General features: G+C 46.3%; 1 protein-coding gene across 1 annotated transcript in view; it reads left to right on the top strand.

The window, feature by feature from the left end:
• The first annotated feature begins 10835 nt into the window (after positions 1-10835).
• The window catches only part of RUNX3 (RUNX family transcription factor 3), a 116882-nt gene continuing 100786 nt past the window's right edge, over positions 10836-26931 (top strand). Inside the window, 2 exon segments of the mRNA XM_065421724.1 lie at positions 10836-10934; positions 10936-11107. Of these exon segments, the coding sequence (XP_065277796.1) occupies positions 10836-10934; positions 10936-11107 (271 nt within the window).

Genomic DNA, 26931 nt, shown 5'->3' with positions numbered 1-26931 from the left:
ACTGCTTTAGCTATTAGGCCACTCTAACCCCAACAAGTAGACCTCGGGACTATTTATAGTAAGTAATATAAATAAATAGAGTAGGACTTACTATATATATAGCAGAGGACTTTTCAGTGCATTCATGGACTGATTTTCAAAGCCAGTGAGCATCTGAACTACCTCTTTGCTTCAGTGGAGTCGGGGGCGTCCAGCATATCTGAAAACCAGCTATTAACACCCACTGGGGGAAATGGTGTCTTTTTGAATGAGAATATTTTGGGTCATTGAGGCTTAGAGAGAGACAGTTTCACTTCGCTGTATGGAATGATTTTCATCCACGCCATCTAAGTGATGTAGCCTGGAAGAAACCTGTGTGTGATGCCAAAAAAAACCCATCGAAAAGTCTCTTTTGTTCTTCCTTTTGAAACCCTGAATTGCTGAAGGAGCTTGTGGTGCCCAAGCCCAGACTGTGGTGCAGCGACTTAAAAACCATCAGTGACATTTCAATAATGAAAGGCCACTCTGGTGAATTACAACCTTGTGTCATGTTAATTTCATGAGACAAGAGAAGGGGCATCGAAAGCTGCGACACGTGAAAGCCGGGGCTCAAATTGTTGTAGATGATAAATAACATGAGTGGGTGACTTTTCCGCCGGCCACGAGCAATTGGTACCATAACACACTGGACGTGACTTGGCCACGTCCCTGATGCTGCATTTAGCTCGTCACTGGTGCAGGGTCTGCCTGAGTGCATCTCATTGCAGGATCAGGGCCGTATACAGGGAGCTGGTCCTGCTCCTGTTGAAGCGAATGGCGGTTTTGCTGTTGTTTTCAATAGGAACAGGCCTGCAGCGTACAACATTAAGTAAAAGGATGTTTACTTCCACTACCAGGAGCAGTTCTATTGCTTCTGGAGCAAACTCAGCTCTCAGATCTGTCTGCCTACCTCCCATGGAAGTCGACAGGAGTTGCCTGTGTGGAGGTGAATGCAGAATTTGGTTCTTTCTATTTCCAGCGGAGCCTGTAATTCTCCCTGAGCCAAGAAATCCCCAGAACGGAAGGAGCAATTTCATCTTCACTGAATGTCCTCCTAACATCTTCGAGCACAGTGGTCAGATTCATATTTTCTCCAACCTCCACATAAATGTCTGTGGGCTGCATTATGATCTGTGGGGGTTAGTTCTGGCTCTGCACCGCCTGCCTTATATGGCTTGTCAGATGGGGAATACATGCTTGGCTTGTTTGTTTAACCCTTTCGGCAGACGGGGTGCACGGCCATCGTTGCTGTTCTTAAAAATCACGTACAGCCCCTAAAACATCACAGTGCCTTGTAAATGTGTAGTGAGACCTGGGCAAAGTGCCGGCACTCCGAGACAGGTATGGCAAACAGATACGGGAGGAATATTTCAGGAAAGGGAGGGCATGGGGAATTAATAGCAAGAGAAGGAGGTAGGGAGGATTATTTTAAAAGGGGGGTGGTGGCTTTGAAGGAGGGGAGGCTGCAGGGCTTGGTAAGCAAGAACAGGGAAACTGTCCCGATGTAGTGGGCCACATGAGAGCTAGAAAGGAGCCTCAGGTGGAGAATCCGAAGGGAGAGGGGACAGAGACGGGAAGGAAGGCTGAAAGTGAAACTGATGTAGAGGTGTTCTCTCGCCCCAGTTCTTTGTGACTGTCCCTTGCTAACCCTGTCCTCTTTGCAGGCCTATCCATTTATAGGATTTTTTTCCCATCATGCTTTTCTCAGGTTGGGCCTTTAAATAGGGCAGAGCCAAACCTGCACACCCCTAAAGCTGCCCTTTTGCACCTGGCTGCTGCTCCCTTTCCAGTGGGTGAGCACTCTCGGTTCCAGTCCCGGCTTCCTTCTCAGGAGGCTGAGGAAATGGCATAGCCTCCGAGGGTGATTCTGGGGAGCCTCCAATGGGATGCTGGGGAGATAGAATTGGATGTGGCAGGAGACGTCATGAGGAGTTTATCAGCAAGAAGAGATAAACAGAGCTCACCCAATAGACCAGCCTGCAGGGTTGTTTTGTGGAGTCGTAGCTTGCAAGGCGAAAGGGGACCCCTGTTGTCAGCTGAGTGTGCACAACACAGGCTACAGAGTGGGCAGGTAGGCGAGAGGCAAAAGCAAACCCAGGGAAGAGACGACTGCCCTGGGGAGAGGCTGGCTGGTCATGCACATTGTTGATACTTGGCCCTGCCCCTCAGCATGGGAGCAGATCGTGTGGAGGGGTGATTTGGGGTGGGGGGCAGACAAAGACCGAGGGGGATTCTGAAGGAGGAGGGCCAGTGAGCGTGTGGGGATAGGGCATGGGCGGAGTGAGCCTGTTTCACGGGTCCACTGATGGTCGCTGGTGATACGTCGTCTGAATTAACCACGCAGGGGAGAAATTCACCGGCATGCAGAGGGCCAGCTCCCTCTGCCTGTGCAGTCCCCAAGCCAGGACTAGGCCGATGGCCCATTGCAGCTCTCAAATACACCTCACAGCCTTGTGCTGCCTCCCTGCCTTCAGGGCTGAGGGGGAATTCCTCCGTACGGCAATAAGGGAAAACCTGACTTTTGACTAAACAAATGTCTCCCTTTAATGTATTTGTCCCTTCGTTTTGCCATGTCTCCATTACAGGCCACATTCGGCTGCACCCTAAAAAAGCCCGTAAGCTAGAGGTCTCAACCTCAAATGACCACGAGGGCCACATGAGGACTAGTACATTGGCCCGAGGGCCGCATTTACTGATACTTCCACCCCACCGCCCTTGGCCCCGCCCCCACTCCACACCTTCCATGAGGCCCCGCCCCTGCCCCGCCTCTTCCCATCCCTTCCCTGCCCCCATTCCAACCCCTTCCCCGAAATGGAATCGCCGGGAATGCAGAATCGCGGCCAATGAGAGCTGCTGGGGGCGGTGCCTGAAGCAACAGCCACACACACCCCTGTGCCCCTCCTCCCCCAGGTTCCAGCCACTTCCCGGAGTGGCGCAGGGGCAGGGCAGGCAGGCAGGGAGCCTGCCCTGCCCCCGGTGCGGGTCGGGCCGGAGCCGCTCTAGGTAAACGCTGGGGGAGGGTGAGGGGGCCGTGAGGAGCTTGCGGGCCGCAGAAAATAACCCCACGGGCCGCATGTTTGAGACCTGCCATAGACCCACCCAAAGCCGCCTCTCCAAAACGGGGGTGAAGGAATGAGTGCTAACAACGGATGCCATCGAACCTTGACACAGGTAACCCCCCTCCCCCCTGGTATTGAAAAATAGCCCCACCCTCTCAGGGAGAAGGGCTTCACAGAGAACAGCTCCCGGTACAAGCTTTCCTTGAGGCTTCACGTGATGATTGCAATATAAAGGGCACGACAGACGCTTCTCCTGTCTGTTTCCTCAATGATGATAATAATCTGTTTTGGTAGCACACAGATGCTCCAGCTGAGAAGGCTGGGTGGGGTATGAACACAGAGAGACAGTCCCTGTGCCCAAGAGTGTATAATCTCAATCAGGAGGGCCCACCCTATGGCCAACAGGCCGTTCATGGCTCACCGGGGCATTTGGTAAGGCCCGCGGCTTGCTTCATCACAATATACTGACGGCCGATTCGTTAGTGTTTTGTCGTCATGTTTACATCATTTTAGCTTCCCCAAGTGTATAAGTGGACAATATTGCACATAGAAACAACCTAGCTAAATACATACGAAACAAGCTGAACTTAAAATATAAATCAGTACAGGGGACTTTAACTCTTATTCACATATGTAGAATCTGTTTGCTTAAGTTTATGTGGCCCTCCTGTGTAATAAGATTGGGCACCAGGTGGTAAATGGCCTAGATAGACACAAGGTGGTAGGAAAACAGAGGAAGTGACTTGCCCGAGGTCACATGGGACTAGAACGCAGGTCTTGTGATTCACAGGCCAGTGCCGGCTCGGCGAGCCCATACTAATCGCTACTGTTGGCACACCCAATCTGCTCCAAGTCCAGCTGCCACATGCTCACTCTGAACAGCAGTAGTAATGCATTCTGATTCCTCGTGGGTACGTTGTTCCCTCCCCATCACCAGCCGCCAGCGTCCTCCCAATCTGCTTTGCCCCTGTCTGTGTTCAGCTGGATGTCTTCAGGGGAGCAGCCTGGCCTAATTGTGATGGGTCCGTCGCCAGGTCACAAATGCAGCGTGGCGGTACTAACAAGCCACATCCAACTCCCTGGGCTCTTCATTGGCATAAGCCAGGGAACGTACAAAGGGGACCAAGTCCCAGAATTCAGCTCTTTGGTTCCACCCACTCCACTCCCTGCAAAAACGCAGACCCGGAGGAAGGAGCCTCCGGGGCTCATGTGGATGGAGAGGAGCGACCATGCTGCAGAGCTGGTCCTAACACACAGACACGCCACGGCGCTCTGCTAGCTCTGCCTCCTCGCCACTCATGGAAGCAGAGAGGGAGCGCATGGCCTAGCGTTCGTCTCATGTTTAGAGTTAGTGGTTTCCTGTGGTGCACTGGGTTTGATGGCAGCCTCGCCGAACTGCCTGCATCTGAGCTGCCCTGCAGCAGTTGACTTGCCCGGTTTTCTGACAGGACGACGTTGTTTTGGTTTTCGCTTGGCAGAGGAGAATGCATAAAAAGTTGCCCCTTCCAAACAGCCTGCTCCTGAAGGGCGATGCCAGCTCTTTAAAAGGCTGCACGTAGCCTGTGGGTAACTGCAGACCTCCAAGCGGCTGCGGTGTTCTCTTCAGCCCTCCCCTCCCCCCAGGGAAGGTGGTTTTTTCAGTGTGTGAATGGGGATAGAGCTGGTAAATGCAGCTCAGTGATGCACAAAGTATAAGCGAGGGCAGAGAACAGGGGCCTTTTCCTGCTGCCAGCCATCAATAGGCTTGTGCAATTGGTTTTCCACAGCCAGCTGGTTGTTATTTTTATTTGTATAATCGTAGCACCTGGGAGCCCCAGTCATGGACCTGTTGTGCTAGGGGCTGTACAAATACAGAACGAAAGACTGTCCCAACCCCACAGGCTACCATCTCCAAATGCATTCACTGATTTTGAGGGAGGGGGGTTTCGGTATTTGGGGCTCCAACTTTTGTAACACCAGAAAGGGGCCTGATCTGAAGCCTGCTGGAGAACATGGAAACATTTGACTTCACCGGGCTTAGGAGCCAAGTCTCTTCAAAGGTGGGGAGCACCCATGATTCCACCTGAAGTAAGTGGGAACTGTGGGTTCCCAGCATTTCTGAAAATCAGCTTCAGTTTGGGTCAAATATCCATGGCCTCGGTGACTCCAGCTATTTAAAGGGTTCAACTAAAGAAAAAACAAATGAAGATCCCTTCTCATCCAAGTCTCCCAGAAGTGTTTAAAATCTCAAACTGTGTGTCCACAAATGAAGATAGATGTAGCAATCTTCTGAGGAGATCTAGGGGCTATTTATATTGCAACAGCATCCAGAGAGCCTAATCAGAAGTGGGACCCCATTGTCTTATTCACTGAACCAACACCTGTGAGACATGGTCTCTGGCCTGAAGAAATGTGCTCACGTAGGTGTATATAATATCTATATATCTAGATGTATTTCTCTCTATTGGGTGTGTTGTTTGATCTATCAGTTATTAGCATGGACATATATAGCTGTTTTTTTTAAATGCACCCATTCCACCAGACTTTGGGCACATGTACATACCCTTAATGACGGCTGAGTCTCAAACCAAAAATCCAAATTAAAAACAAAGGAATAATTTTAGATTCTTTTGTACTTTTTATGAGCGCACCGTTTTACCCAGTTTTGGCTCCAGTTCACTTCACAGCTCCTAAGTTAACAACCTCCTCCCCCACCCAACCTTTTGTAAACGGATCTAATACTTTTTTTGTGTGCTAAAGTTTGTCAGAAGTTCTTAGACTGCGGGATAGCTGCTTTGTATTTCCACGTGTAAATGGTCATAAATAAATAAAATATATCAGCATATACATTACACACTCATAGATGCATAGGAATGCACAGAATGAAATGCAATGCCTGAACTAGTTGTTAATTTCCTTGAAACATACTGTAAGCTTCTGGTACAGTATATAGATAACATATGGAATACCCATCAATTTCTAGACCACATAATAAGCCCTTGCATTTGACTGCATGAGCAAAATTGGAGTATTTAGATTTAGAGACACACCCATGGAAAAATGCAGCAATTTAAAGAGGGGGGAATTTTATCATAAAGAAAACAGCTGGGGATAATTTCAGAGATGAGTATAACAAGGAAAGCACCCAGGGGCAGGAGCCTTGGCTACACGTAGGTTGCTTTGTGCCACAGTGCTGGAGCAAAGCAATTGTAAAGCCAACTTATCTGTGCCTGGGAGGATTAACTCAGTGCAGAGTAGAGTAGCAGCTTCTGGGGGGTAGCAGCTTCTACTCCACCTTGGCAGGTGAGTTAAGGGGTGTGGCCCGGGAAAAGGAGGTGTGACCACTTTTCTCTGCACTTTAGTGATCCCCAGCTGTCCTAATGACCATAGGGGACATTTGTAGTTGGTGTAAATCAGAACAGCTGAGTCAGGGGTCCAGCCTGGCATACAAGGATCAGGGATAAGGAAGGTGGCTTAAGTCATCTCTGCTCCTCATCTCCACTTTCTAAATTGCACTGTGTGCTTCGTGGGTGGGGTTTTCCAGGGTTCTCCTCCTTGGCCTAACTGTGCTCTCCTTGAAGTCAATGGTTTTGAAAGTCCCAGTCCTTTTCCTCAATGAAGGATTGGGGCCAAGGAATCAAAAACTAGCATCAAATCTGAATGACACAATGGCACACGTTCATGCTACATACTTTTAGCCTTGCTGTGTCAAACATGAAAAATGTTGCACTGTAGGAAAAATAAGTCTATTATCCACCTTTCGCACATGCATCAGTGAGTTCAGTGGGCTCAAGGCATGTGTGGAGAGAGGAGACAAAATCCCTACTTTATAAAGCGGGGCAAGGTTTGAGGAATCTTCTGTCCCATCCAGTTCACCACAGACCCTGACTTAAGCCCTGTCAAAGGACTCATGAAAATGGCTAGCGGTCCTGGAGCTTTGCACGCTTATAATACTGCAGGGCCAGCCAGCAACACGCAATGTGGAGAAGTGGGGCCTGGGGGAAAGGGAGCATGTTGACATTGTAGTCTGAGAAGATACAAGGCAAATGGAGACAAGGTGACATTGTCCTGCTCCACAGGCCCTGCAGGTGATGGCTTGCGTTGAACCTTTTAAAAGCTCATTTGATATTTCCCCCCCCCTTTTGTGCTGTAAAATGATCAGCATACCTTCCCCTCCCCCCAACTTTGTGTTATCACCCTGGAGACAGGGGTTCTTTTAGTGAGTCAGAAACGCATCAGGCACTGGCTGCTGTCAGAAGACAAGATATTGGACTAGGTGGACCATTGGTCTGACCCTGTATGGCCGCTCTTATGAAGGACAAACAGAATCCCAGGATTTTGAGCCACAGTAAATAAGATCAGCTCTTACACATCTCAATGTTAATATTCTGGGTGTCAATCATGTCTAATACTTCCAATTCCCCTGCACTCTTATGTGAAAGCCAAGACAGGAGCCCAGAGGTACGTCCAGCAAAATCTGGCGAACGCGGGATTGTATAAATACTGTTAGATCACACTCGTATGCACTGGAAATACCACAAACCTTGGTACTTTTTGCCTGCAGATTTCATTCAGACTTAATTTACTGTGAGTTTCACTTCCTCAAACATCTTTTTTTGGAAGAAAAATCTCTCCGCGTTTTAGTTAGTCACTTCTTCACCTATAGGGCCCCAATTAATCTATTTCTTAACCTGACATGATAGTGAGTAGGTCTCTGCAAAAAACACACAGAGAAAGGATAATATTTGAATGGTGATTATCACCGGGACGTGTGCCACACATGCCCACCAGATAACACTGCCGACTATAGGCATAATACCAGCCTTGTGTCAACTAATAATGACTCATAAAAATAAAGGGCCAAATTCTGTTCTCATGTATGGCCCAAACTAAAACCTCTTTAAAACCAACAGCAAAAACCCCACTGACTTAATTGGGCCTTGGACCGGATCCCTAGACTGGGATAAATATGCAGGAAAATCCATCGGTTTCAACAGAGTTTTAGTATACCAGTGTAGTGGAGAACAGAATTTGACCCAATGGGATTTTTGCCTGATTAAAGAGAGCAGAGTCTGATGTAAATGGAGTTACTCTGGATTTACTCTGGTGCCAGTGTGAACAGAATCTGGTTAACGTTGACTAACTGATCACTAACATGGAGGGACCTAATAACCAGTTAGGAATACCTGAAGGGTGTAAACACTAAGAAAGAGGAAATTTTAAGGTTGGTACAAGGGGCCTTTCTCTGGCTGTGTACAGTGGGGATGTTACTGGAAACCAGTAATAATATGGGGGATTAACTGAGAGCAAAGAGGAGAGCATGAGAGGGAAATTTAGGTTCAATATCAGGAAAAGTTTCCTGCCCCTGAGAACTGTTAAAGTGGGATGATCTTCCAAGGGAAGTGAGTAGAATCATAGAAATTTAGGGCTGGAAGAGACCTTGAGAGGTCACGTCGTACATCCCACCATGCTGAGGCAGGACCAAATACACCTAGACCATTCCTGACAGGTGTTTGTCTAAGCAGTTCTTGATGGGGATTCCACAACCCCCCAGGGAAGCCTATTCCAGAGCTTAACTACCCTCATAATTAGAAAGCTTTTCCTAATATCTAACCTAAATCTCCCTTGCTGCTGAGTAAGCCCATTACCTCTTGTCCTGCCTTCGCTGGACATTGAGCGCAATCGATCACCGTTTTCTTTGTAATGGCCCTTAACATATCTGAAGACTGTTATCAGATCCCCCCGCAGTTCAAGCACTTGGGGTAGTTAAAAATTGTGCTGCTCAAAGGACAGGGAAATGGACTGTAGGCAAGGAGGTGAACTGGATGACCTAAGAGGCCTTTCTCATCTCTGATTTCTAGGATTCTCTGGGCGGAATTCGAAAGTGATGTGTCATTACTTCAATTTGCAGGGGTGTTTGTGTGTTTTTCACCTTTGGCTTGGGCATGTGTATCGGGCCAAATCCTCAATAACTACTCACACGAGTCAATACTACTCACTGTGAGTAAGGAAAAAGGTAAGCCCAAAACTTACAAGTGTAAGTGGAAAATTAGTTATTTGTAAGGTAGTAGCTCCTCAGAGTCCCAGTCAGGAACCAGGCACCCATTGCACTAAGGGTTATTCAAACACAGAACGAAAAGACAGTCCCTGTCCCGAAGAGCTTACAATGTAAATCTAAGACAAGAGACACCGGATAGATACAGACAGACTGACACTGGAGCACAGGGAAACAGTGAGACAATATTGGTCAGTGTGACCCGCAGTGGTCTCTGGGCACCAGCTGTCAAGTTTTCTGTAGGCATCAAGGCAAAGGAGAGTTTTAAGGAGGGATTTGAAGGCCTTGCAGATGTTGATGCTACCAGTTCAGAGGGATCTTTAAGTTACGTTTTTACTAATGACCCTGCACCATCTAGTGCCACAGGATTTTATGCAGAACTTCCCCAGGAAATCATTGGGGAAGTTTGCTTAAAATGTGATGGCCCAACATGCATTGCCCAGGAATGTTGTGAGGTTTATTTCCTGAACAGGTGAAATTCACCCCTTGGAGAAGGCCAATATAGAGTCTATGTCCCATTTAAGCCTTATTTTGAGGGCCATGGGGACAGATTCTCAAAGGTATGTAGGCACCTAAAGATGAAGATAGGCACCTAGTGGGATTTTCAAAAAGCACCTAAGTAGGTTGGGCGCCAAACCTGCTTCGATGCCTAAATACCTTTGAAAATCTGGCCTTTGCACTTACCCACCCGCAGATCGCAAAGCATCGTCGTTAATAATCAGCGCGTGACTATTACTCCTGAAAAACAAGGTCCCAGTCCCTGCAGTTTTACCCAGGCAACATTCACATTGACCCCAATGAATAAGCACTACCCAGCATGAGCAAGGGCTTCAGACTTGATCGCCTTCCTTTCCCTGGAATGCGATTCTACACCTTTAAAGAATGATGAATGGCTGCAGTTCCTCTCTTCAGCTAGCAATGTTTATTCTGCCGCATGTGCTTTGTGTCTTGCTTAATACTAATTCACATAAAATCCCCGCGAAGAAGAGCCACCCATCTACACATATGGAAATAGTCTCGACACGCAGTAACAATAATCAGCCAAGAGAGCTGGGAGTTAGAAAGCCATGTACAGCTAAAAATTATGATACAGACAAGTGGTAAATGTGGGAGAAAAGGCAGTTAAAAGGAGAAAACCACTGAATGTAAATGGGTTATTACTTCAATCAACCAATTAGAAATCTGAAGTCTCTCTTCTGTCTCTTCTAGGGCAACAATATAATTAATTAAAAGGAAATGTCTCAATGCTTCTAAGTTCTGCTTCTGTATGTCATTCACCATAGGATCCAGGAGAGTCAACCAGGCCTCCCATGAACTAATAAATATAAACCATAAAAAAAAAAAAAAAAAGAAGAAGAAGCCACAAAGATGTTTCATGCCCCGTTGACATCACGGGTCAGCTGACTCTCCTCTTCCACTCAGCGAATGACTAGCTGGAGTCTTTTCTGTCTCAGAACCGGGGTTGAGTTAACACTCTTTCAGGCCTCATAGGCGACCACAGAACCACAAGCAAACTGCAATCTCCAATTTAGAAGAGTACCTGTACCTCAGCGAGGAGGTTTCCCCCCCCCCTTGGTTGTTAACACCAGCTGTATTTTTGTCTGTCTAGGGTAAGTTCCATTCATTCATTCATTTTGCTCTCCATACCTTACACCACCCTCTGTCTATCTCTTTGCAAACCCTGTTTTCTTCCCCCCTGTTCGTACTAATGATCCAGCGTGCATATGCTTCTGTTGAAAAACTTGTGGCTAAGCATTCCTGTGGCACGGCAAAGCCAGATTCTTGGTTACAAACAGGCACTTAGCTTCCTTGTGGATTTTTCTCTCTCTCTCTCTCTCTCTCTTTTGTATTTCAGTTCAAACTTATTTTTTCAAGACTAGCGGGGGGAATATAAACAAACCACAAGGACTGGCTGAAGAATCATCTTGGGCTGGGGTCATGGCTTCCAACAGCATATTTGACTCGTTTGCAACCTATTCGCCAACCTTCCTCCGTGGTGAGTAGAGCCCTTGTTTTCATCTTCTTCAAGGCAGGAAACGTTGTTGTTTGTCGCTGAACAGCAGCCTATTTTAATAACTTCGCTGGCACATCTTCAGTTGCATGCTAGCTGCTCACACAGTGGGCTGTCGTGGAATGAGTTTTCTGTTGTGCGTGTGACCCATGCTTAGAGCACTCCATTGTTATGTGAAATGATGAGCTTCTGGATCTTCTCGGCGCTTCTGTCCAGGCCCTACCTTGATGTGCATTTTCCTTCGTGATGACTTTTTCACACTGTTGTTGACTCACCAGGCGTGGCATGAAATCGGTTGTAGGACTGTGAACATTAACTGAGTGGTAATTTGTCCAGAGGGCATTGCTTGGTGCTAGATATATGCTATATTTCTTTCAGTCCTACTCTGCCTGCATAGCCCCATGTGAGCCAAAGTAGCTAGTATCCAGGTTCTGTGGGGATGGATGCCTTAAAATATGCATAACCAGCAGGTGAAAGGAAAGAACTTAAGTCATCAGGTAAGAGCTGCAAAAGTTAGTAGCACTCAACATTTTCCATTTCTAAGGGGAAAGCTAGCTTTCCAGGGCACTAGAGGGTTTGAGGATGGTTGCTTTAAAGGTAGACCTGAAAGACTTTGCTATAGTGTGTGTGAGAATCTAGTGTTTTGCTTTTGAAAGGCACTTCAGAAATGTAATTGCTTTGGACAAAGTTTATTCCATCTACTCTTTCTGCTCCAACCCCGCAGTAAATGCACAAAGATGAGACTTTATATCTTTCGGTTATCACAGAGGGACCTTACATTTCTGACATTCAGCATGTGATTAGGATGTTTAGCTCCATCCCAGAGCATAGCTGAATTGGGTCTTGTTTACAGAGAGCAAATGTCGGATCATTTTCCGCTCTCATTTTCTTCTGTATCAATATAAACTGGGGACCACACCTGGGTTGAAAGCTTTCCTAAGCCACACAATGAACGTTTTATTTGTAAATTTCAGCACGAATATCCAAAAGAGTCAGAGTGTGAAAACTGTTGCTTGAATCTGAGTGCCCTTACTTAGTTTTTACTCAGCACTTTTGCCTGCGTAAAAATAAAGCAAGGTGCCTAGGATTTGACCCAAAGAATTTAAACTAGACTGCATTTATTTTTTGTTGTATGATGAAGGCACCTTTTTCTGCAGTGCATCAGTGTGGAAGCAGGCTCCAGCATACCATTCTGTCACTCTGTTACTTGGGAGAATACTGCAAACTGGGACGGTGTCATTTTTTTCAGCCTATTCGTGTAGAGGAACTACCTCGTGCTCTGTGACATATTGCTAAAATCGGGGGTGTTTCTCAGCCTTACCTGCTTTTGTAAATCCAGTAAATTGCACAAAATCAATTTGTGCTATTGCAAGTCCTGCTATCTGGGATGCTGGTTACAGAATACTTTAAAAACGCAACTCATCAGGACATAAAGAATGTGCAGGTGGTCTTCTCACTGACTTATTTTGAACTGGGGCGCTTGGCATGTTCTCAGTTCTAAAACCTTTGAATGAAAACCAGGATGGACCCAATCTTTCATTCCTTGCGCAATCCAAATAATCCCTCATTAATTCCCTGAGAGTTGAAGATGTCTCAGGAATGCAGGATTAAGACCGTAACATTAGAGTACTACAGGTATGCCAGAACCCTGTAAATTCTGGGGGTTTGTTGGATTTTTTTGTACTTGTTTTGTAGCTGAATTTCTAAAACAAGATAAGACGTTCAAGCTGATTCCAAAGATAAAAGCATTAAAAAAAAGAATTCTCAAATAGCAACTTAACACAATATACTGAAACTAAATGGATGAAAGAAAACGGTGTCAAAATCAATCAACTTGATACTCGTCAACTAAAACGATTGGGGATAAATCTTAAATTGAATGTTATCTAGAATTAGCAAAATACTACAGAAGTCACTAGACCATATTAGGGTTTTACCAGTGTCAGAGACCAGAAGTTGGCGTAGTGTTCAAAAATCCCAAAGGTTACATGATATTAAATGGATTAACAATATTAAATCTGTCCTAGTACATTTACTGTATTTGAATTTTCTTCTGAGCAGAGTGTGTTGGAAAGTGAGAATAATGAGCCAAATTCTATTTTTAGTTACATTGGTGTAAATCCCAGAGTAGTGTCCTAGACCTCAGCAGAATTACAACGGTGTCAATAAGAATGGATCCTAGTCCAAGGTTGGTACTTATCAAAGTACTGGAGTACAGTGTGACTATTCAGCAATAAATATAGTAGATCTTTATATCTTCCGCTATGAGATGGTGTCATTATGTATCCTTTGTACTCCACAGAGCTAATTAAAGGCAATCCTATGGCAAGAAAATAAGAGAAGTTTATAAAAAACATTTGCACAGTCCTTTTAATCTGTGCTTTTCCCGCCACAAGCCAGATGAAGAAATGCTGAGGATCGGTCATAAAAAAAAAAAGAGAGACAGAAATATCACATCTTGAATTCAATTTCCATACAAATAGGAACTCATAAAAGTAATAAACATTTTTGTTTCAGACATAATTTTATTAAAAGGGGGGGAGAGAAAAAAGATTACACTGAAGATAGAGAATAGCCAAATTGGGAAACATTTGTTTACGATTAAGACAAGAAATCCTTGTTTCTTTAAGAGGTTAGATGTGTCCTTTCCAGTGCAGTTGGGTGCATAGCTAGATCTGGGTGAATAGTGTAAAACATTCACGAATGTTTCATTTGAATTCCAAATAGCTTTCTGATTCAACTACATTCATATTGTGATTGATTTTCTGTGCCTGTCCATGCAAATGGCTATTTGTTTGCACAAATATTTAAGGAATGAAACAAACAAACAAATCCAAAAGCTATTCACTCTTCAGACTGGAAATGCTTTCCCTCCCCCCTCCTTTTGTACAGTATTTTTCACTTACCCAATCATGAAGCAGAAGTAATGCCATGTGATTTAGGATAACCAATCATAATCCAAGTAACTGGCAGAGGCTGAAATGTAATTGCATAAAGTGAACAATTTTGGATATAAAATCTAATTTAGAAAAATGGGCTGTTTGAGGGGAATGCGAGACCAGAGAAACCTTCCTTAGAGGTTTTTAAGGCCCGGCTTGACAAAGCCCTGGCTGGGATGATTTAGTTGGGGATTGGTCCTGCTTTGGGCAGGGGGTTGGACTAGATACCTCCTGAGGTCCCTTCCCTGATCGTCTATGATTCTATGAATGACTAACTATATAGGAGAAACTCTTTGCCTACAAATAATTTGCCCAGCTCTTCACATAAATCCAGAGTGAAATGTAATGAAGGTGCAGAACACTTCTGCAAAGTCGGAGAACGCCTCACTCTTGCTTAGAAGAGAGGAATACGCATGTAGGAGAGATACAGCCAAATTTTCATTAGTGGTCCCGAGATCCTCAAATGCCCACTGATTTCAATAGGTGTTAGGCTCTTAAATACCTCTGAGCATCTGAGCTTCAGCTCCCACACAGTCACCAAAATAAGTGGCACGTTGGGTTATCTTGAAAATCTGACCAATACTACATGGCCAAATTCTGCTCCTAAATTTGCTGGTTTAAATTGGGAGTGACCCCACTGACGTCTAGTGCTTCATGGTTCATTCCTGCATGCCATGAATAATCAAAGCTCCCAATGAAATAAGGGGAGGTGAAGGCATATGGGGAAGATTGGATTTCTTTGCCCCTGCAAATACATTCTCTTCCGTAGGTGTTACATTAATGCAGAGTATTTTTCATGAAGAGGAGTGATTAAACTGTGCTGGAGGGAATCTTTCTCCAATCGATGTTACTCATCAAGGCCGTTGACACTGAGGACTGTGGCTGGTGACAAGACCCATCGCCCACTGTAATTTGATCTTGAAACTGCTTTAAGTAGGTCTGTTATCCCGTTGGCAGCTCAGTCCACCTCTATGAGCGTAGCTCATCCAGCCACAAATGTCACCTTCATTAATCATACTTGTGTCATGCTGGCAAAGGCTTGAGAAATCATCACCTGGGCCTAATTTCTTCCCAAGCACCCTCAACTCCACAGGGGCTTCAGTGGAATTAGTGCCCACCGGGCAGTTTAAATATAGACAGCGAAACGGGTCATGAGCAATCGTCCAAGGGGCCAGCAAAACTCGGTTGCTTCACAGAGGTGGGTCTTAAAGGTAGTCGATTTCACTCTATCCTTTCACTGGAGATTCTTGAGTTACTTTACATACACTAACTAAGCCTTACAAAACTCAGCTGAACAAAGGCTGCCGCTCTTGGGGGGGCAGGGCCTTTTTGTTCTGCGTTTGTCCAGCACTAGCCCAGTGGGGTCCTGGACTACAGCTCCTAGGTGCTACAGCAACACAAAGAACTGTGAACAGCAACGCTACCCAACGGTTTAGCACAGGAAGTACGGGAGAGATCCGCTCCAGTTTGGAAGGGAACTTAGAGAGATGGAATGAAACGACCAGGCTTGAAATTGGGCCAGGGCAGGGGGTTTAGCACCTGCTGTTTCAAAAAAATACCATGGGATCTTTAAGGGCCACAAGGACACTAGCATATACATCCTCATCCCCAGTGCTTTAATTTGGTGAGGATGGTTTTGTCAGACTCCAACTTTTCACCTGAAAAAGGATAAACTTCCTCCCCTAATTCAAGTATTACCCCTAGCACCCTGCTGGTCGGGCACTGGCTCAGTGAGGAGGTTATCTTTTGATGACCTGTGTGGTCTAGTAGCTGGGGCTCCTCACTAGAACTTAGGAGACGTGGGTTCTATTCCTGGTTCTGCCCCATGCTGTGAGGCTGGTCACTTCATCTCCTATGTCTTGCCTGTTTAATTGTAGGAGGCAGGGACTATCTCTTTCTGTGTGTTTGTACAGCACCTAGTGGCTCTGATCTCCATTGGGGTCTCCCAGTATTTCCATACTACTAATTATTGATGGTAACTGACACCTCGTCCTGGAGATGTTGCTTAAAGATCTCCCATCCAAGTACTAAATTAGCCTAACTTGTGAAATGGGATTTAGGGAAGCTGGCATGACTGCAGCACACACGAAACTGTAGTATACGAGATGTCCTTATGGATACTTTAAAACGGGTGCTTGAGGCCAGAGTTTGCCTGCGGTTGCTGGTGAGTGCTGACTTCAAGGATGTCAGGAATGTGCTTATTCACGCTGTTTCTTCTTAGCTCGCAAAATTGTCAGTAGCTCTACATATTACTGAACCAATGGCTGCCCGCCATCCTTGGCTTCCAAGCCGCCCAGCTCCGAGCATGGTATCCCTGCAGCATGCTCTGCTGCAAGCCATCTAGGATGATCCTGAGTTCACGAACAGGCTTGGGTTTCAGATCACTGACGTTTTATATTTTTCCAGTAAATGCCACTTGGGCCCTGTAAATCTAGTAACGCAAAGGAGTGGCTGGTCAAACGCTGCCATCTGTACGTTTCCCAGTGAAAAGAAAATTATGATTTTTCTTTCCGTCATCATCCTCAGCTGTGACACGTCCCCCGTGAGTCTCCTAAATCTCAGCAACATATCATGGCTTACCTTGGTTCCTTCTACACTGCTGGCCCAGTCCTGCTGCTTTTCCCCGGGAAACTCTCTATGACTTCAGTTTCAATGGAGGTCTGCCTGTGTGCGGACGGCAGGATCGGGTCCTCTGCTGGGAGTTTAAGGCTGGGTTTTATCTATGCAACCAAACCTATGCAAAATTTCAACATTAGCTGAGACAACGCAGTCTAGTGGGTAGGGCCTTAGAAGAGTTGGGTCCTACTCCCTGCTCAGCCATTGATCTTGCATAAGACATTTCTCCGTTCTGCGCCTCAGTTTCTCTTCCCACTTGTGTCTATTTAGATTGTCAGATCTTCAGGGCAGGGACGTGCCTTACTTTATGTATGTACAGCACCTACCACAATGGGACCATGACCTAGGGAGAGGCCTCTAGCTGCTACTGTCATACGAATAAGAGTCATCAGCGATGCCGTACCACAGAGCTGTTAAAAATACAGCAGCCAACGAGAGGGAGGCAAGGATCAGGAGATGAGGGTGCAATTCTCAAACTTCCTGTTTGACCTTGAGCAAGTTCCTTGATAATCTCTCTGGGCTTCAGTTCCCCATCTGCAAAATGGGTCTAATACTGACTGAGCTTGTAGCGATGTTCTGATGCTAAACAGATACCTAGGTAGACAAAGAACTTAAAGCAGAGAAGAAATGCAGGAATACAGGGGACACAACATGATATAATACGGTACAAAGGACTTCCCACTCTGTAAGAGTATTGGATCTGCAACAGCATCCCGTTTAACCATCTCCTGTCAAATCGGAAGGTCCACTCTGATTAACGCCCTAGGCTAGGACTAGGGTGACCAGACAGCAAATGTGAAAAATCGGGACAGGGGGTGGGGGGTAATAGGAGCCTATATAACAAAAAGACCCAAAAATCGGGACTGTCCCTATAAAATTGGAACATCTGGTTACTCTAGCTAGGACTCCCCTTTACAATCAGGGCACCCCCCAAACCAGAAGATAACGCATGCCTCCTTTCACCCCTGTCTCCATCTCCAGCGATATCTCTCACACTGCATTCTTAGTTTATGTGGCTCTGGTTTTCCAGAGACCTACAAGTCCTACCCACCCTGTACAGTATTATCCATTAAAATGTCCTGTCTAACCTGGGAGAAGTGGAAAACCCTCCATGAGCCAGCGCTTGCTGCTGAGAGTGATAATCCAAAAACCGACTGCATGCTCTGTGTGATGGGTTGGGTGTACCCCAACCGCCGGGCTCCAGCGGTTAGTGTGTGCTCACCCCTGTCATATGATAGAGATCAGAGCCTTCTTAGCAACCGTGTCCCGTGTCATGTGACTGGAGCCAGGAAACCAAGATCTCAGTCTTTTACCAGCAATCCCGTGTGTCACAGTTTTATTACACACAGATTGGCAGAGAAGGGGCTGATCCTCTGCCTCTGGCTAGAGGAAGGTTCAGTGTTCCCTGCCTTGGCTGCAGGATGGCAGGGCTGGGGAACTAGTCCCCACAGCACCATTAAGGGTGTGCTGTGGGAAACTGCAGACCGTTGCAGGCATTAAGGAAGGCTGGCTGCTGGGAAGAAGGATGGAGCTGAAAGAGGAGAACCAGGAGAAAGGGTCTTTGGTTCTTCTTCCTACCTGGAACTTTGATCCATGCTTTAGCTCTTCGTTTTTCCCTTCGCTGAAACAAACTGGGCCTTTCCCCGCTTTTACTGCGGACTTGGGCTGAGGGAAGCCGTGCGGACTCTGTGTCAGGGAGACTCCTTCCAGTCACGTCTGCTTGACAGTAAAACCCACTGCAAAGCGGTCTAGGCGTGCAGGCCCCTCTACCACTCCAACCAACCCCATCACCGGCTGTTAGCGTCGATCACCTAGGGGTTAAAACCCTTTTCTCTGTCGAAGGAAATGGAAAGAACCAAAGCAGAGTGAGCCTCCGGGACAAAGAGGCAACTGACTTCCTCACCAGGCATGTCTTACCAAGGTGTCCCAAGAGTTTCGGGTCTGCTGCTGTTCTGAAAGGAGACCACTTGAAAGCCAGTGAATTGGTCCCAGAATCCAGCAATATGCTGGCCCTAAAGGTGTATTGAGAAGCTACCCCCCCCCACACACAAAAACACACCCTCCCCCAATCGAAAACCTCAGCAATTTAAAGCCCTGGCCCTGAATCTAATAACTCCTTGTTGATTTTATTTCTAAACTGCTCCTAAATTGTCCGAGCTGAAAGACCACCCTATTTGACCAAAGCCACTACCCTGGGCAGGGGGGAGAAGGTGCAGAACTGTAATATTCCTTGTGATCACTGTGTTCACCACAATCCTGGCTGAGTCTCTTGCGTTAGCATGAACACTTCCGCCCTCTCGACACATCTGTAAACAACTAGGGCTCTATGTCAAATGCCTCAGGCGAGAACAAGAGCAACCTCCCTTAACTGCCTTATCCGTATGAAATGCGAAGGTTATGCCTTGGAGAGGCCACAGAGCAACAGGCACAAAAAATCACGACCCACCAGAAGGATCTGACAGGAACAGATCAAATGGGCAGCCAGTTTTGATCTGCTTCCAAGCAACTTCTCCCACCGGGGCCAGGAAACATTTGCGATTTTTTTTGGCGCGTGAGTGGTGCCCAAAAATATCTTGGTTTTGCTGTCTTGATCTGTTTTATCCCTCGCCCAAGGAAGTCCGAAGGCACTGGCTCCCGCCCTGCACAAAGCATTCTTGACATTTTCAGGAGCATTTTCTGGGACGTCTCTGAGAAAATTGTCTTCCCCATAACAGAGGCTAGAAGATGAGATAGTTCTTGAGCAGCTATCCAACTCAGTGACTCAGACAAAAGAACTGACTTTGCTAGACCCCCTGAACATCTCGCCACCAGATCTTCCCCACTGATGACTCTGATCAGGAAAAAAAACTTCCTTACAGCAAAATCTATTTGACTCTGGAATAGCATCCCAAAGGAAGTCAGGGAAATCCCATTGTACAATAGGGAGTGATTCTGCACTTGCTTGGAAGAAGGACCTATCAGATGATCTGATAGGACTTTTCTATCTCTAATTTCTGTGGTTTTGTTAAAATACAAGGAGACAGGACGGCTGGGGCAGCAAATAGCAACAAGCCCCCAGGAGCATAAGTCAGCTGTATTGCTAGCCGCCAGAGATGAGTGTGAAATGGAACAATGGGTCTGCAGCTGATGAAACTTTGCAGCAGTTTTAGCTGCAGATCCAGATCTGGATCCGCTTTGTAGTACAAGCCTAGCTCTGTAATTACCCAAATTGGAACATCCAAAGCAAACGCCCTTACATTTGGGGTGAATTTCAGATTCAAATCCAGAGCTGATTTCCACAGCTCAGGTCTCTCTTGTGTTAGCAATATATTAGCATGGTCGTTCATTCCCTTCCCTTGGGAACGGGTACAACCCAAAGCACCAGATGAGCCATTATTTCTTCTTCTTTTCTCTGCAAGGTCAGAAATGTCACTGAACTTGAAATTACACCAAGGAACAGACCAGAGCAGATTAGTCAGAGGTTTCACAATGACTGTTTTTTAGAGATTGTGGTCTCGGTCATTCAATAAACACTTGTAGGCCAATGTGCCACTTGGTTTGGGCCACATCCTGCTCTCAGTTACATGGGATGTAAATCCAGAGTAACTTTGCTGACTCCAGCAGCGCTACTGTGGATTTCAACTGTGGTAGCGACGAGCAGAATTGAGCCCTTGGTCATTTCGTGCTACTCCGTCCACACCCTCCTTGGAGACGTCAGAGCAGTATCTGTGTGGGTGTCGCAAAAGGGTAGAATTGTAAAGCCCAGGAAATAAATGGGAAGGTCATGCACAGGTAAAGAGGACAGTGATTCTTTGTAACGTTCCTGTGGATGGAAATTTTAGCCAGTTCATTTTTGGCGGCAAACGAAGGCAGAGCCAGGAACCAATAATTCCTATAAAACAGCGGTTCTCAAACTGTGGGTCGTGACCCCGTTTTAATGGGGTTGCCAGGGCTGGTGTTAGACTTGCTGGGAGCCTAAGCCAAAGCCCAAGGGCTTCAGCTCTGGGTGGTGGGGCTCAGGTTACAGGCCCCCCATCTGGGGCTGAAGCCCTTGGGCTTTGGCTTTTATGCCCCCCCCCCAGCCCACGGCAGTGGCGCTTGGGCTTTGGCCCCCCGGCCCAGGGTGGTGGGGTTCGGGTGGGCTCAGGCTTTGCCCTCCCGTCCCTCCCCTCACCCCCGGAGTCGTGTTTTTGTTGTCAGAAGGGGGTCGTGGCGCAATGAAGTTTGAGAAGCCCTGCACTGCTATAAAATGACGGGGAATGTCCAGTATAGAATATCCCGTGTCCTCCCTTTGTTTTCTGTCCTTCCCTCCTCTTTTTTTCCCTCCCCTTCATTGCTTTCGTTCATTGGCTCCCCCTCACACGCTGGAGATGGTCTCTCCAAGCTTGGGTTCATGTCTGAGGAACGCCCGCAGCTCTCTGTCAGCTCGAAAGCGTGCGTCTCTCCCCAGCAGAAGCTGGTCCAGTAAAAGATAGTCCCTCGCCCACGTTGTCTCTCGGATAGACACAATGTCGTTCTCCGGGTGTGTCCAGGTAGTGCAGCCTATCACAAACACCAAGGTCCCCCTGAAAGGACACTTTGAAAAACACTCCGTTCAGGGGCTAGGAAGCAGCAGTCCATACGCCAAACCACGCTCCAGATCCAAAGTAGGAAACGATGGAGGGAGATACCAATCAGAGTTCATTATCGGCCCTAGCATGGGGGATGATGAGCATCCTCAACTCTCTGGGAAGTCCCATAATAACCATGCATTGGTATGGTCGTAGGGCCAAGATGGGCCCCCCTAATGCTAGTTGATGTCCATGCACCTAGTGACAGACAGTCCCTACAATCTGAGCAAACAAGACTGATGAAGTAGGTATTGTTAGCCTCCTTTTAGAGATGGCAAACTGAGGCTCAGGGAGGGGAAGTGTCTTGCCCCAGGTATGCAAGGGGTCTGTGGCAAAGGCAGATCTGACTCACACTCCAGTGCCTTACTTCTTACTACTTACAGGCCATTCTTCTTCTCCAGATGGGCCAACAAGCTACCGGGCTCCCAAGGTCATTTCAGAACCTCTCTCCTTCCCAGGCCAGCGCCCCGCCCTATTCCCCAAGCCAAGTCTAGCTGAGTGGTTGCTTGTTTTGAACGGAACTCTTTCTGGTTTCATGGGATGGGTGCTGTGATAAAATGCCCCACTTGTCTCATTTGTTGTAGGCTGGAGGCAATGTCCACTTCAACACAAGCAGAGGTTTTTTATTTTAATCTTCCTGTAATCCACCACCTCAGGATTCCCGCTCTACAAACTTTTCCTTTTAATGGATTTCTGTGTTAGCTTTTTAACCACGGAAAACTGTAACCCTGACAATATTTCTCTCTCTCTCTTCTGCCGGGTTATGTGAAACGCCACATCTCAAAGCGGAGGAAGATGGGAGTGTAGGAATGACTCATCTATAATGCAATGTACGATAGGGGTAGATTCCAGACGAAAATGTCTGTGGTTTCATCAAGTCTTTCTGGAGTATTTCTCTGAACTAAAAGAAAGGAGAATATTTTTCCACATTCTAAATAGCACCTACATGAGTCTCCTCATGTGGCAGAGCTAAACTGGTCCCTTTTCTCTTCTTGTTTAATTTATGTCATAAAATCCTGGAAAGCATTGTTTATTATTTTACTATAGTCGCACTTAGAGGTCCCAACTAAGAGCAGAAGGAGCCATGCATTCCTGGATCTGAGGCACTTACAATCAAAGGCCCCGATCCTGAAATCTGATCCCCATGGGCAATATTTATTAGTCTTACAATAGCACCTAGCAGCCACAACTGAGATCAGGGCCCCCTGGTGCTAGTTGCTGTACAGACACATAACGAGAGACAGTCCCTGCCCTGAAGAGTTTATAATCTAAATAGACAAGACAAAGGGAGTGTTATCCCCATTTTACAGCTCCTGAGGCACTGAGAGATTAAGTGATTTGCCCAAGGTCACAAAAGAAGTGAGGAACTCTTTAAATGTCAGAGCCCAAATACACCTCTATCCCGATATAACGCGACCCGATATAACAGGAATTAGAATATAACAAGGTAAAGCAGCGCTCCGGAGGGGCGGGGCTGCGCACTCCGGCGGATCAAAGCAAGTTCGATGTTAATGTTAATAAGAACGCGGTTTCACCTATAACGTGGTAAGATTTTTTGGCTCCCGAGGACAGCGTTATATCGGGGTAGAGGTGTACATGTTTTGATACCATGCTACCAAAGGCTAAATCAGTGGGCCGCATCTTGAAGTCTTTGCTGTTTGTTTAACAGAGGGTATGTCTAGACTGCAAACACTGTATACAGGTAGGCCCCTGAGCTGGCTCGAATCCAGGGAACAATAGCAGTGAAGACAGCACATGGGATGTAAAAAGTTACTGTGTTTCAAGGCAGAGGTGGCTGCAATTCAGTGGTGGGCAAAATGACTCCTGTGTGTAGGTTGTTAAGCTCTTTGGGATGAATGAGTCTAAGGCCCTGATTCAGCAAAGTACTTAAGCAGGTGTTTAATTCTTAGACCGTCAGCAGACATATTGAAGTCAGCGTGAGGCTGATGGGAATCTAATTGCACATCCTGGGGTCACGCCACACAAGGACTGCCTCGGGCATTCAGCAATCTGGGAGGCAGATCAGAGAGAAGATTTTTGCCTGGAAACTGAGCTAGATTTGGAGAAAGGAGGAGGAAAAACTGGGGTGTTCGCTAAGGCGCCATAGAGGTCCCATTCCTATTCCCATTGATGTCAACAGTGGAGAATAAGGCCCTTAGTGCTAAGGGGTGGGAGGTCCGAGAGCTCACGCTCTAGCCCGATGCTGGAAGTCTACACAGCAATGATACAGTCCTGCAGCCCGAGCCCCATGAGCCCAAATTGGCTGGCACAGGCCAGCTGTGAGTATAGCTACTGGAACTAGGGGAGCTGGGGGGGCTGCCGCACCCCCTGGCTTGAAGTGGTTTCCATTCTATCCAGGGTTTCCGGTTTGGTTCAATGGCTCTCAGCACTTCCACTATACAAACTGTTCCAGCCCCCGGCTGCGTGTGTCCAGTTGAGTTTTCCACTTGTGATTAATGAGGGCAGAGGCAGGGAACATGCCTAGAGTGGTGGTTTAACCCTTCGCTGATTGCCAAGCATGCAAAACAGCTACTTGCTGCGAAAGTTTTCATGAAACAAACATTCATCTGACATGAGCAATCCCTTAAATGACAATGCAGCGCCCATTGTTGTGTGCAGTGTTGCCTTAGCAGTGTCGGTCCCAGGATATTAGAGAGATGAGATGGGGGAGGGAATATCTTTTACTGGACCAACTTCTGTTGGTGAGAGAGAGGAGCTTTCGAGCTGACACAGAGCTCTTCTTCAGGTCCTGAAGCTCTGTGTCAGCTCAAAAGTTCGTCTCTCTCAGCAACAAGTTGGTCCAGTAAAAGATATTAATTACCTCACCTACCTTAGCTCTTTAATGCAATTCCCAAACAGGCTACTGCTCTTGTAAACCTTGCATGGGCCGGTCACTCATGGGGCAAAGGGCAGAGAAGGAGAGAGGTCATTCAAGTGCACGTCTGTAGTTCCTTTCATCTGAGGCTCGGAAAGTGCTCAACAAACACTGGTGACTCCTCCATTTTACAGATGGTTACACAGAGGCACAGAGTGTTTGAGAGACTGACGTCAGACAGCAAGTGCGGGCAGGGAATCCTGACATCAGACCCCAGGAAGATCAACCAGTCATGCAGGGCAAAGGGCACATGGATAACACCACTCTGCTGGTGTCCAGGGTGCGTTCCCAGGACAAACAAGAGTGAAAGTATTCAAATGGCAATTGGCACAATCTGCCTTTTATTTGGGGGACACGCCCATTTGAATCATTGCAGGCAGATTGGGACATCCGGGCACCTTCTCTGTTCTAAATCCCTCCCCCACCCCCCCGACTCCTAACTAGAGCTGAGCAAATAATTGACTTTTCAGAATGGTGGCCAAACTGAAAAACAGCAACAACAACAACAAAACCCAGTTTCATTTCAAACAGAAATTGAATTTTTTCAATTCTCTCGCTGAAATGAAAATCCAAAAAAAATTCATTTGGTTCAAAACAAAATGTTTGGAACGTTGAATCGAGTCGACATTTTCAAAAGGGCTCATGGTGATTTTTTTTAAATGAACTATTTTGACATTTCTGGGGGGGAAATCCTCTCTTTTTTTCGGCCAAAATTATTAGTCAAATTCGACTCAAATTTACAAATAGTTTCGGTGCCCCCCGACATGTGTTTTGGCGAGGACACTAGAGCTAATATCTATTTGTTTTTTAACAAGAGGCCCATGTGATCTTTAATTATTATGGCCAGCTTCCTGGTTTTAAGTCCCAGCCAAAGATGAGTCTTAAGAAACCACATAAAATCAACATCACAATGGATAAAGTGTAGGGTATTTTGCTACTGGGAGCCACTGTTAAAGAAGAAAGTGCTCTGGTTATTATTTACAGAAGATCCTAAAGGCCTGAGTCAGTGATTGGGACCCCACTATGCCAGGTGCTGTACAAAGATGTAGTAAAAAGACAGGCCCTGCCTCAGTGGGCATACAAGCTTGGTTAATGACAAGATGCAACAGGTGGATAAGGTAAATAACTGATGGGAAGAAGGCTGGACGTGGCTGCAGTAGTACAGACATGTTGCTACATTTCTCTTTGCATGTACAATGTAGCTCACATCTGCCTGCATTAGGCTGCATGTCAGAGGGGATTACTAAAGAGGGATTTGAGGGACATTTTTAATTTCACACATCATAATATTCTATCATGATATTGTTAGGCCAGGGAAGCAGTGTCGTCTCATTAGAGGCATGGTCCTTTCCCTGGGCAAAATCTGCCCAGGAGACATTTAGATTTCATTTAGGTTTTTACAATGATTTTATGGATGATAAATTGTACTAGTTCCTTTAACTCCAACTTCACTAAAATGTAACTACTTTGTCTGATGCTTACCGCAGCCTGAGACACGTCAGCTTTGTGTTTCACGTCATGCAGACAAATGGGAGCTGCTTGCTATTTGCATGTTACAAAAGGGGATATAGACAGGCAAAACCTTAGCCAGGAAGCTAATGAAAATGGTCTGAGAGACAAAATATCTTCAGCAAATGACTCAGCCGAAGATAAAAGCTCAGAATGTGGTCAGTGAATCAATTCTTTTTAACCTTGCCTGCTTCTTCATGCCTGATGGATGCTACCATGTTACTTGGAAGCTATGTTATCGTAAAGGTCTAGAAAACATGACCTATGAGGGAAGATTGAAAAAACTGGGTTTGTTTAGTCTGGAGAAGAGAAGACTGAGAGGGGACATGATAACAGTTTTCAAGTATATAAAAGGTTGTTACATGGAGGACGGAGGCAGAAAAGTTGTTCTTAACCTCTGAGGATAGGACCAGAAGCAATGGGCTTAAATTGCAGCAAGGGAGGTTTAAGACTGGACATTAGGAAAAACTTCCTAACTGTCAGGGTGGTTAAGCACTGGAATAAATTGCCTAGGGAGGTTGTGGAATCTCCATCACTGGAGATTTTTTAAGAGCAGGTTAGACATCCCAGGGATGGTCTAGATAATACTTAGTCCTGCCATGAGTGCAGGGGACCGGACTGGATGACCTCTCGAGGTCCCTTCCAGTCCTATGATTCTATGAAAATAACATGTACAAGGCAGGCAGGAGACCTGAAGTAACTACCCCTAGCCTGGATTCAGAGCACATCTTTAGAGCGTGATTTGAGAGCATTGTTATTAGAGACAGGCATGAATTGGAGCCTCCAGCATCTAAACTCCCTGGAAAGTCAGATCTGACACTGGATCCAGACATCTTACTTCAAACCCCAACTAACTGGGTCAAAGGAGACTCTCCATTAACTGCTTACTGTGCAGGGGCTCTGATGCATAGCTGAGCAGACCTGACTTCCTCATGGACAGCCCAATGGGTGACACATACACTCTAGCCAGTTCATTAGAGGCGCTAATCATTTTCACCCTATGTAACATATTTCCATTGTATATATTATACAAAATATCCTATAAATTATACTGCCAGCATATTGTTACCCATTGCAAAATCATCAAACGTATGTGTTACCTAAAATTACAGTATATATGCTTACTGTTACCTATATGATCAATATATACACCTCTACCCCGATATAACGCTGTCTTCGGGAGCCAAAAAATCTTACCGTGTTATAGATGAAACCACGTTATATCGAACTTGCTTTGATCCGCCAGAGCGCGCAGCCCCCCCCCCCGGAGTGCTGCTTTAC

The sequence above is a fragment of the Emys orbicularis genome, chromosome 23 (genome assembly GCF_028017835.1).
Source record: "Emys orbicularis isolate rEmyOrb1 chromosome 23, rEmyOrb1.hap1, whole genome shotgun sequence".
Classification (NCBI taxonomy): domain Eukaryota; kingdom Metazoa; phylum Chordata; order Testudines; family Emydidae; genus Emys; species Emys orbicularis.
This window is presented reverse-complemented; position numbering and strand designations above follow the sequence as displayed.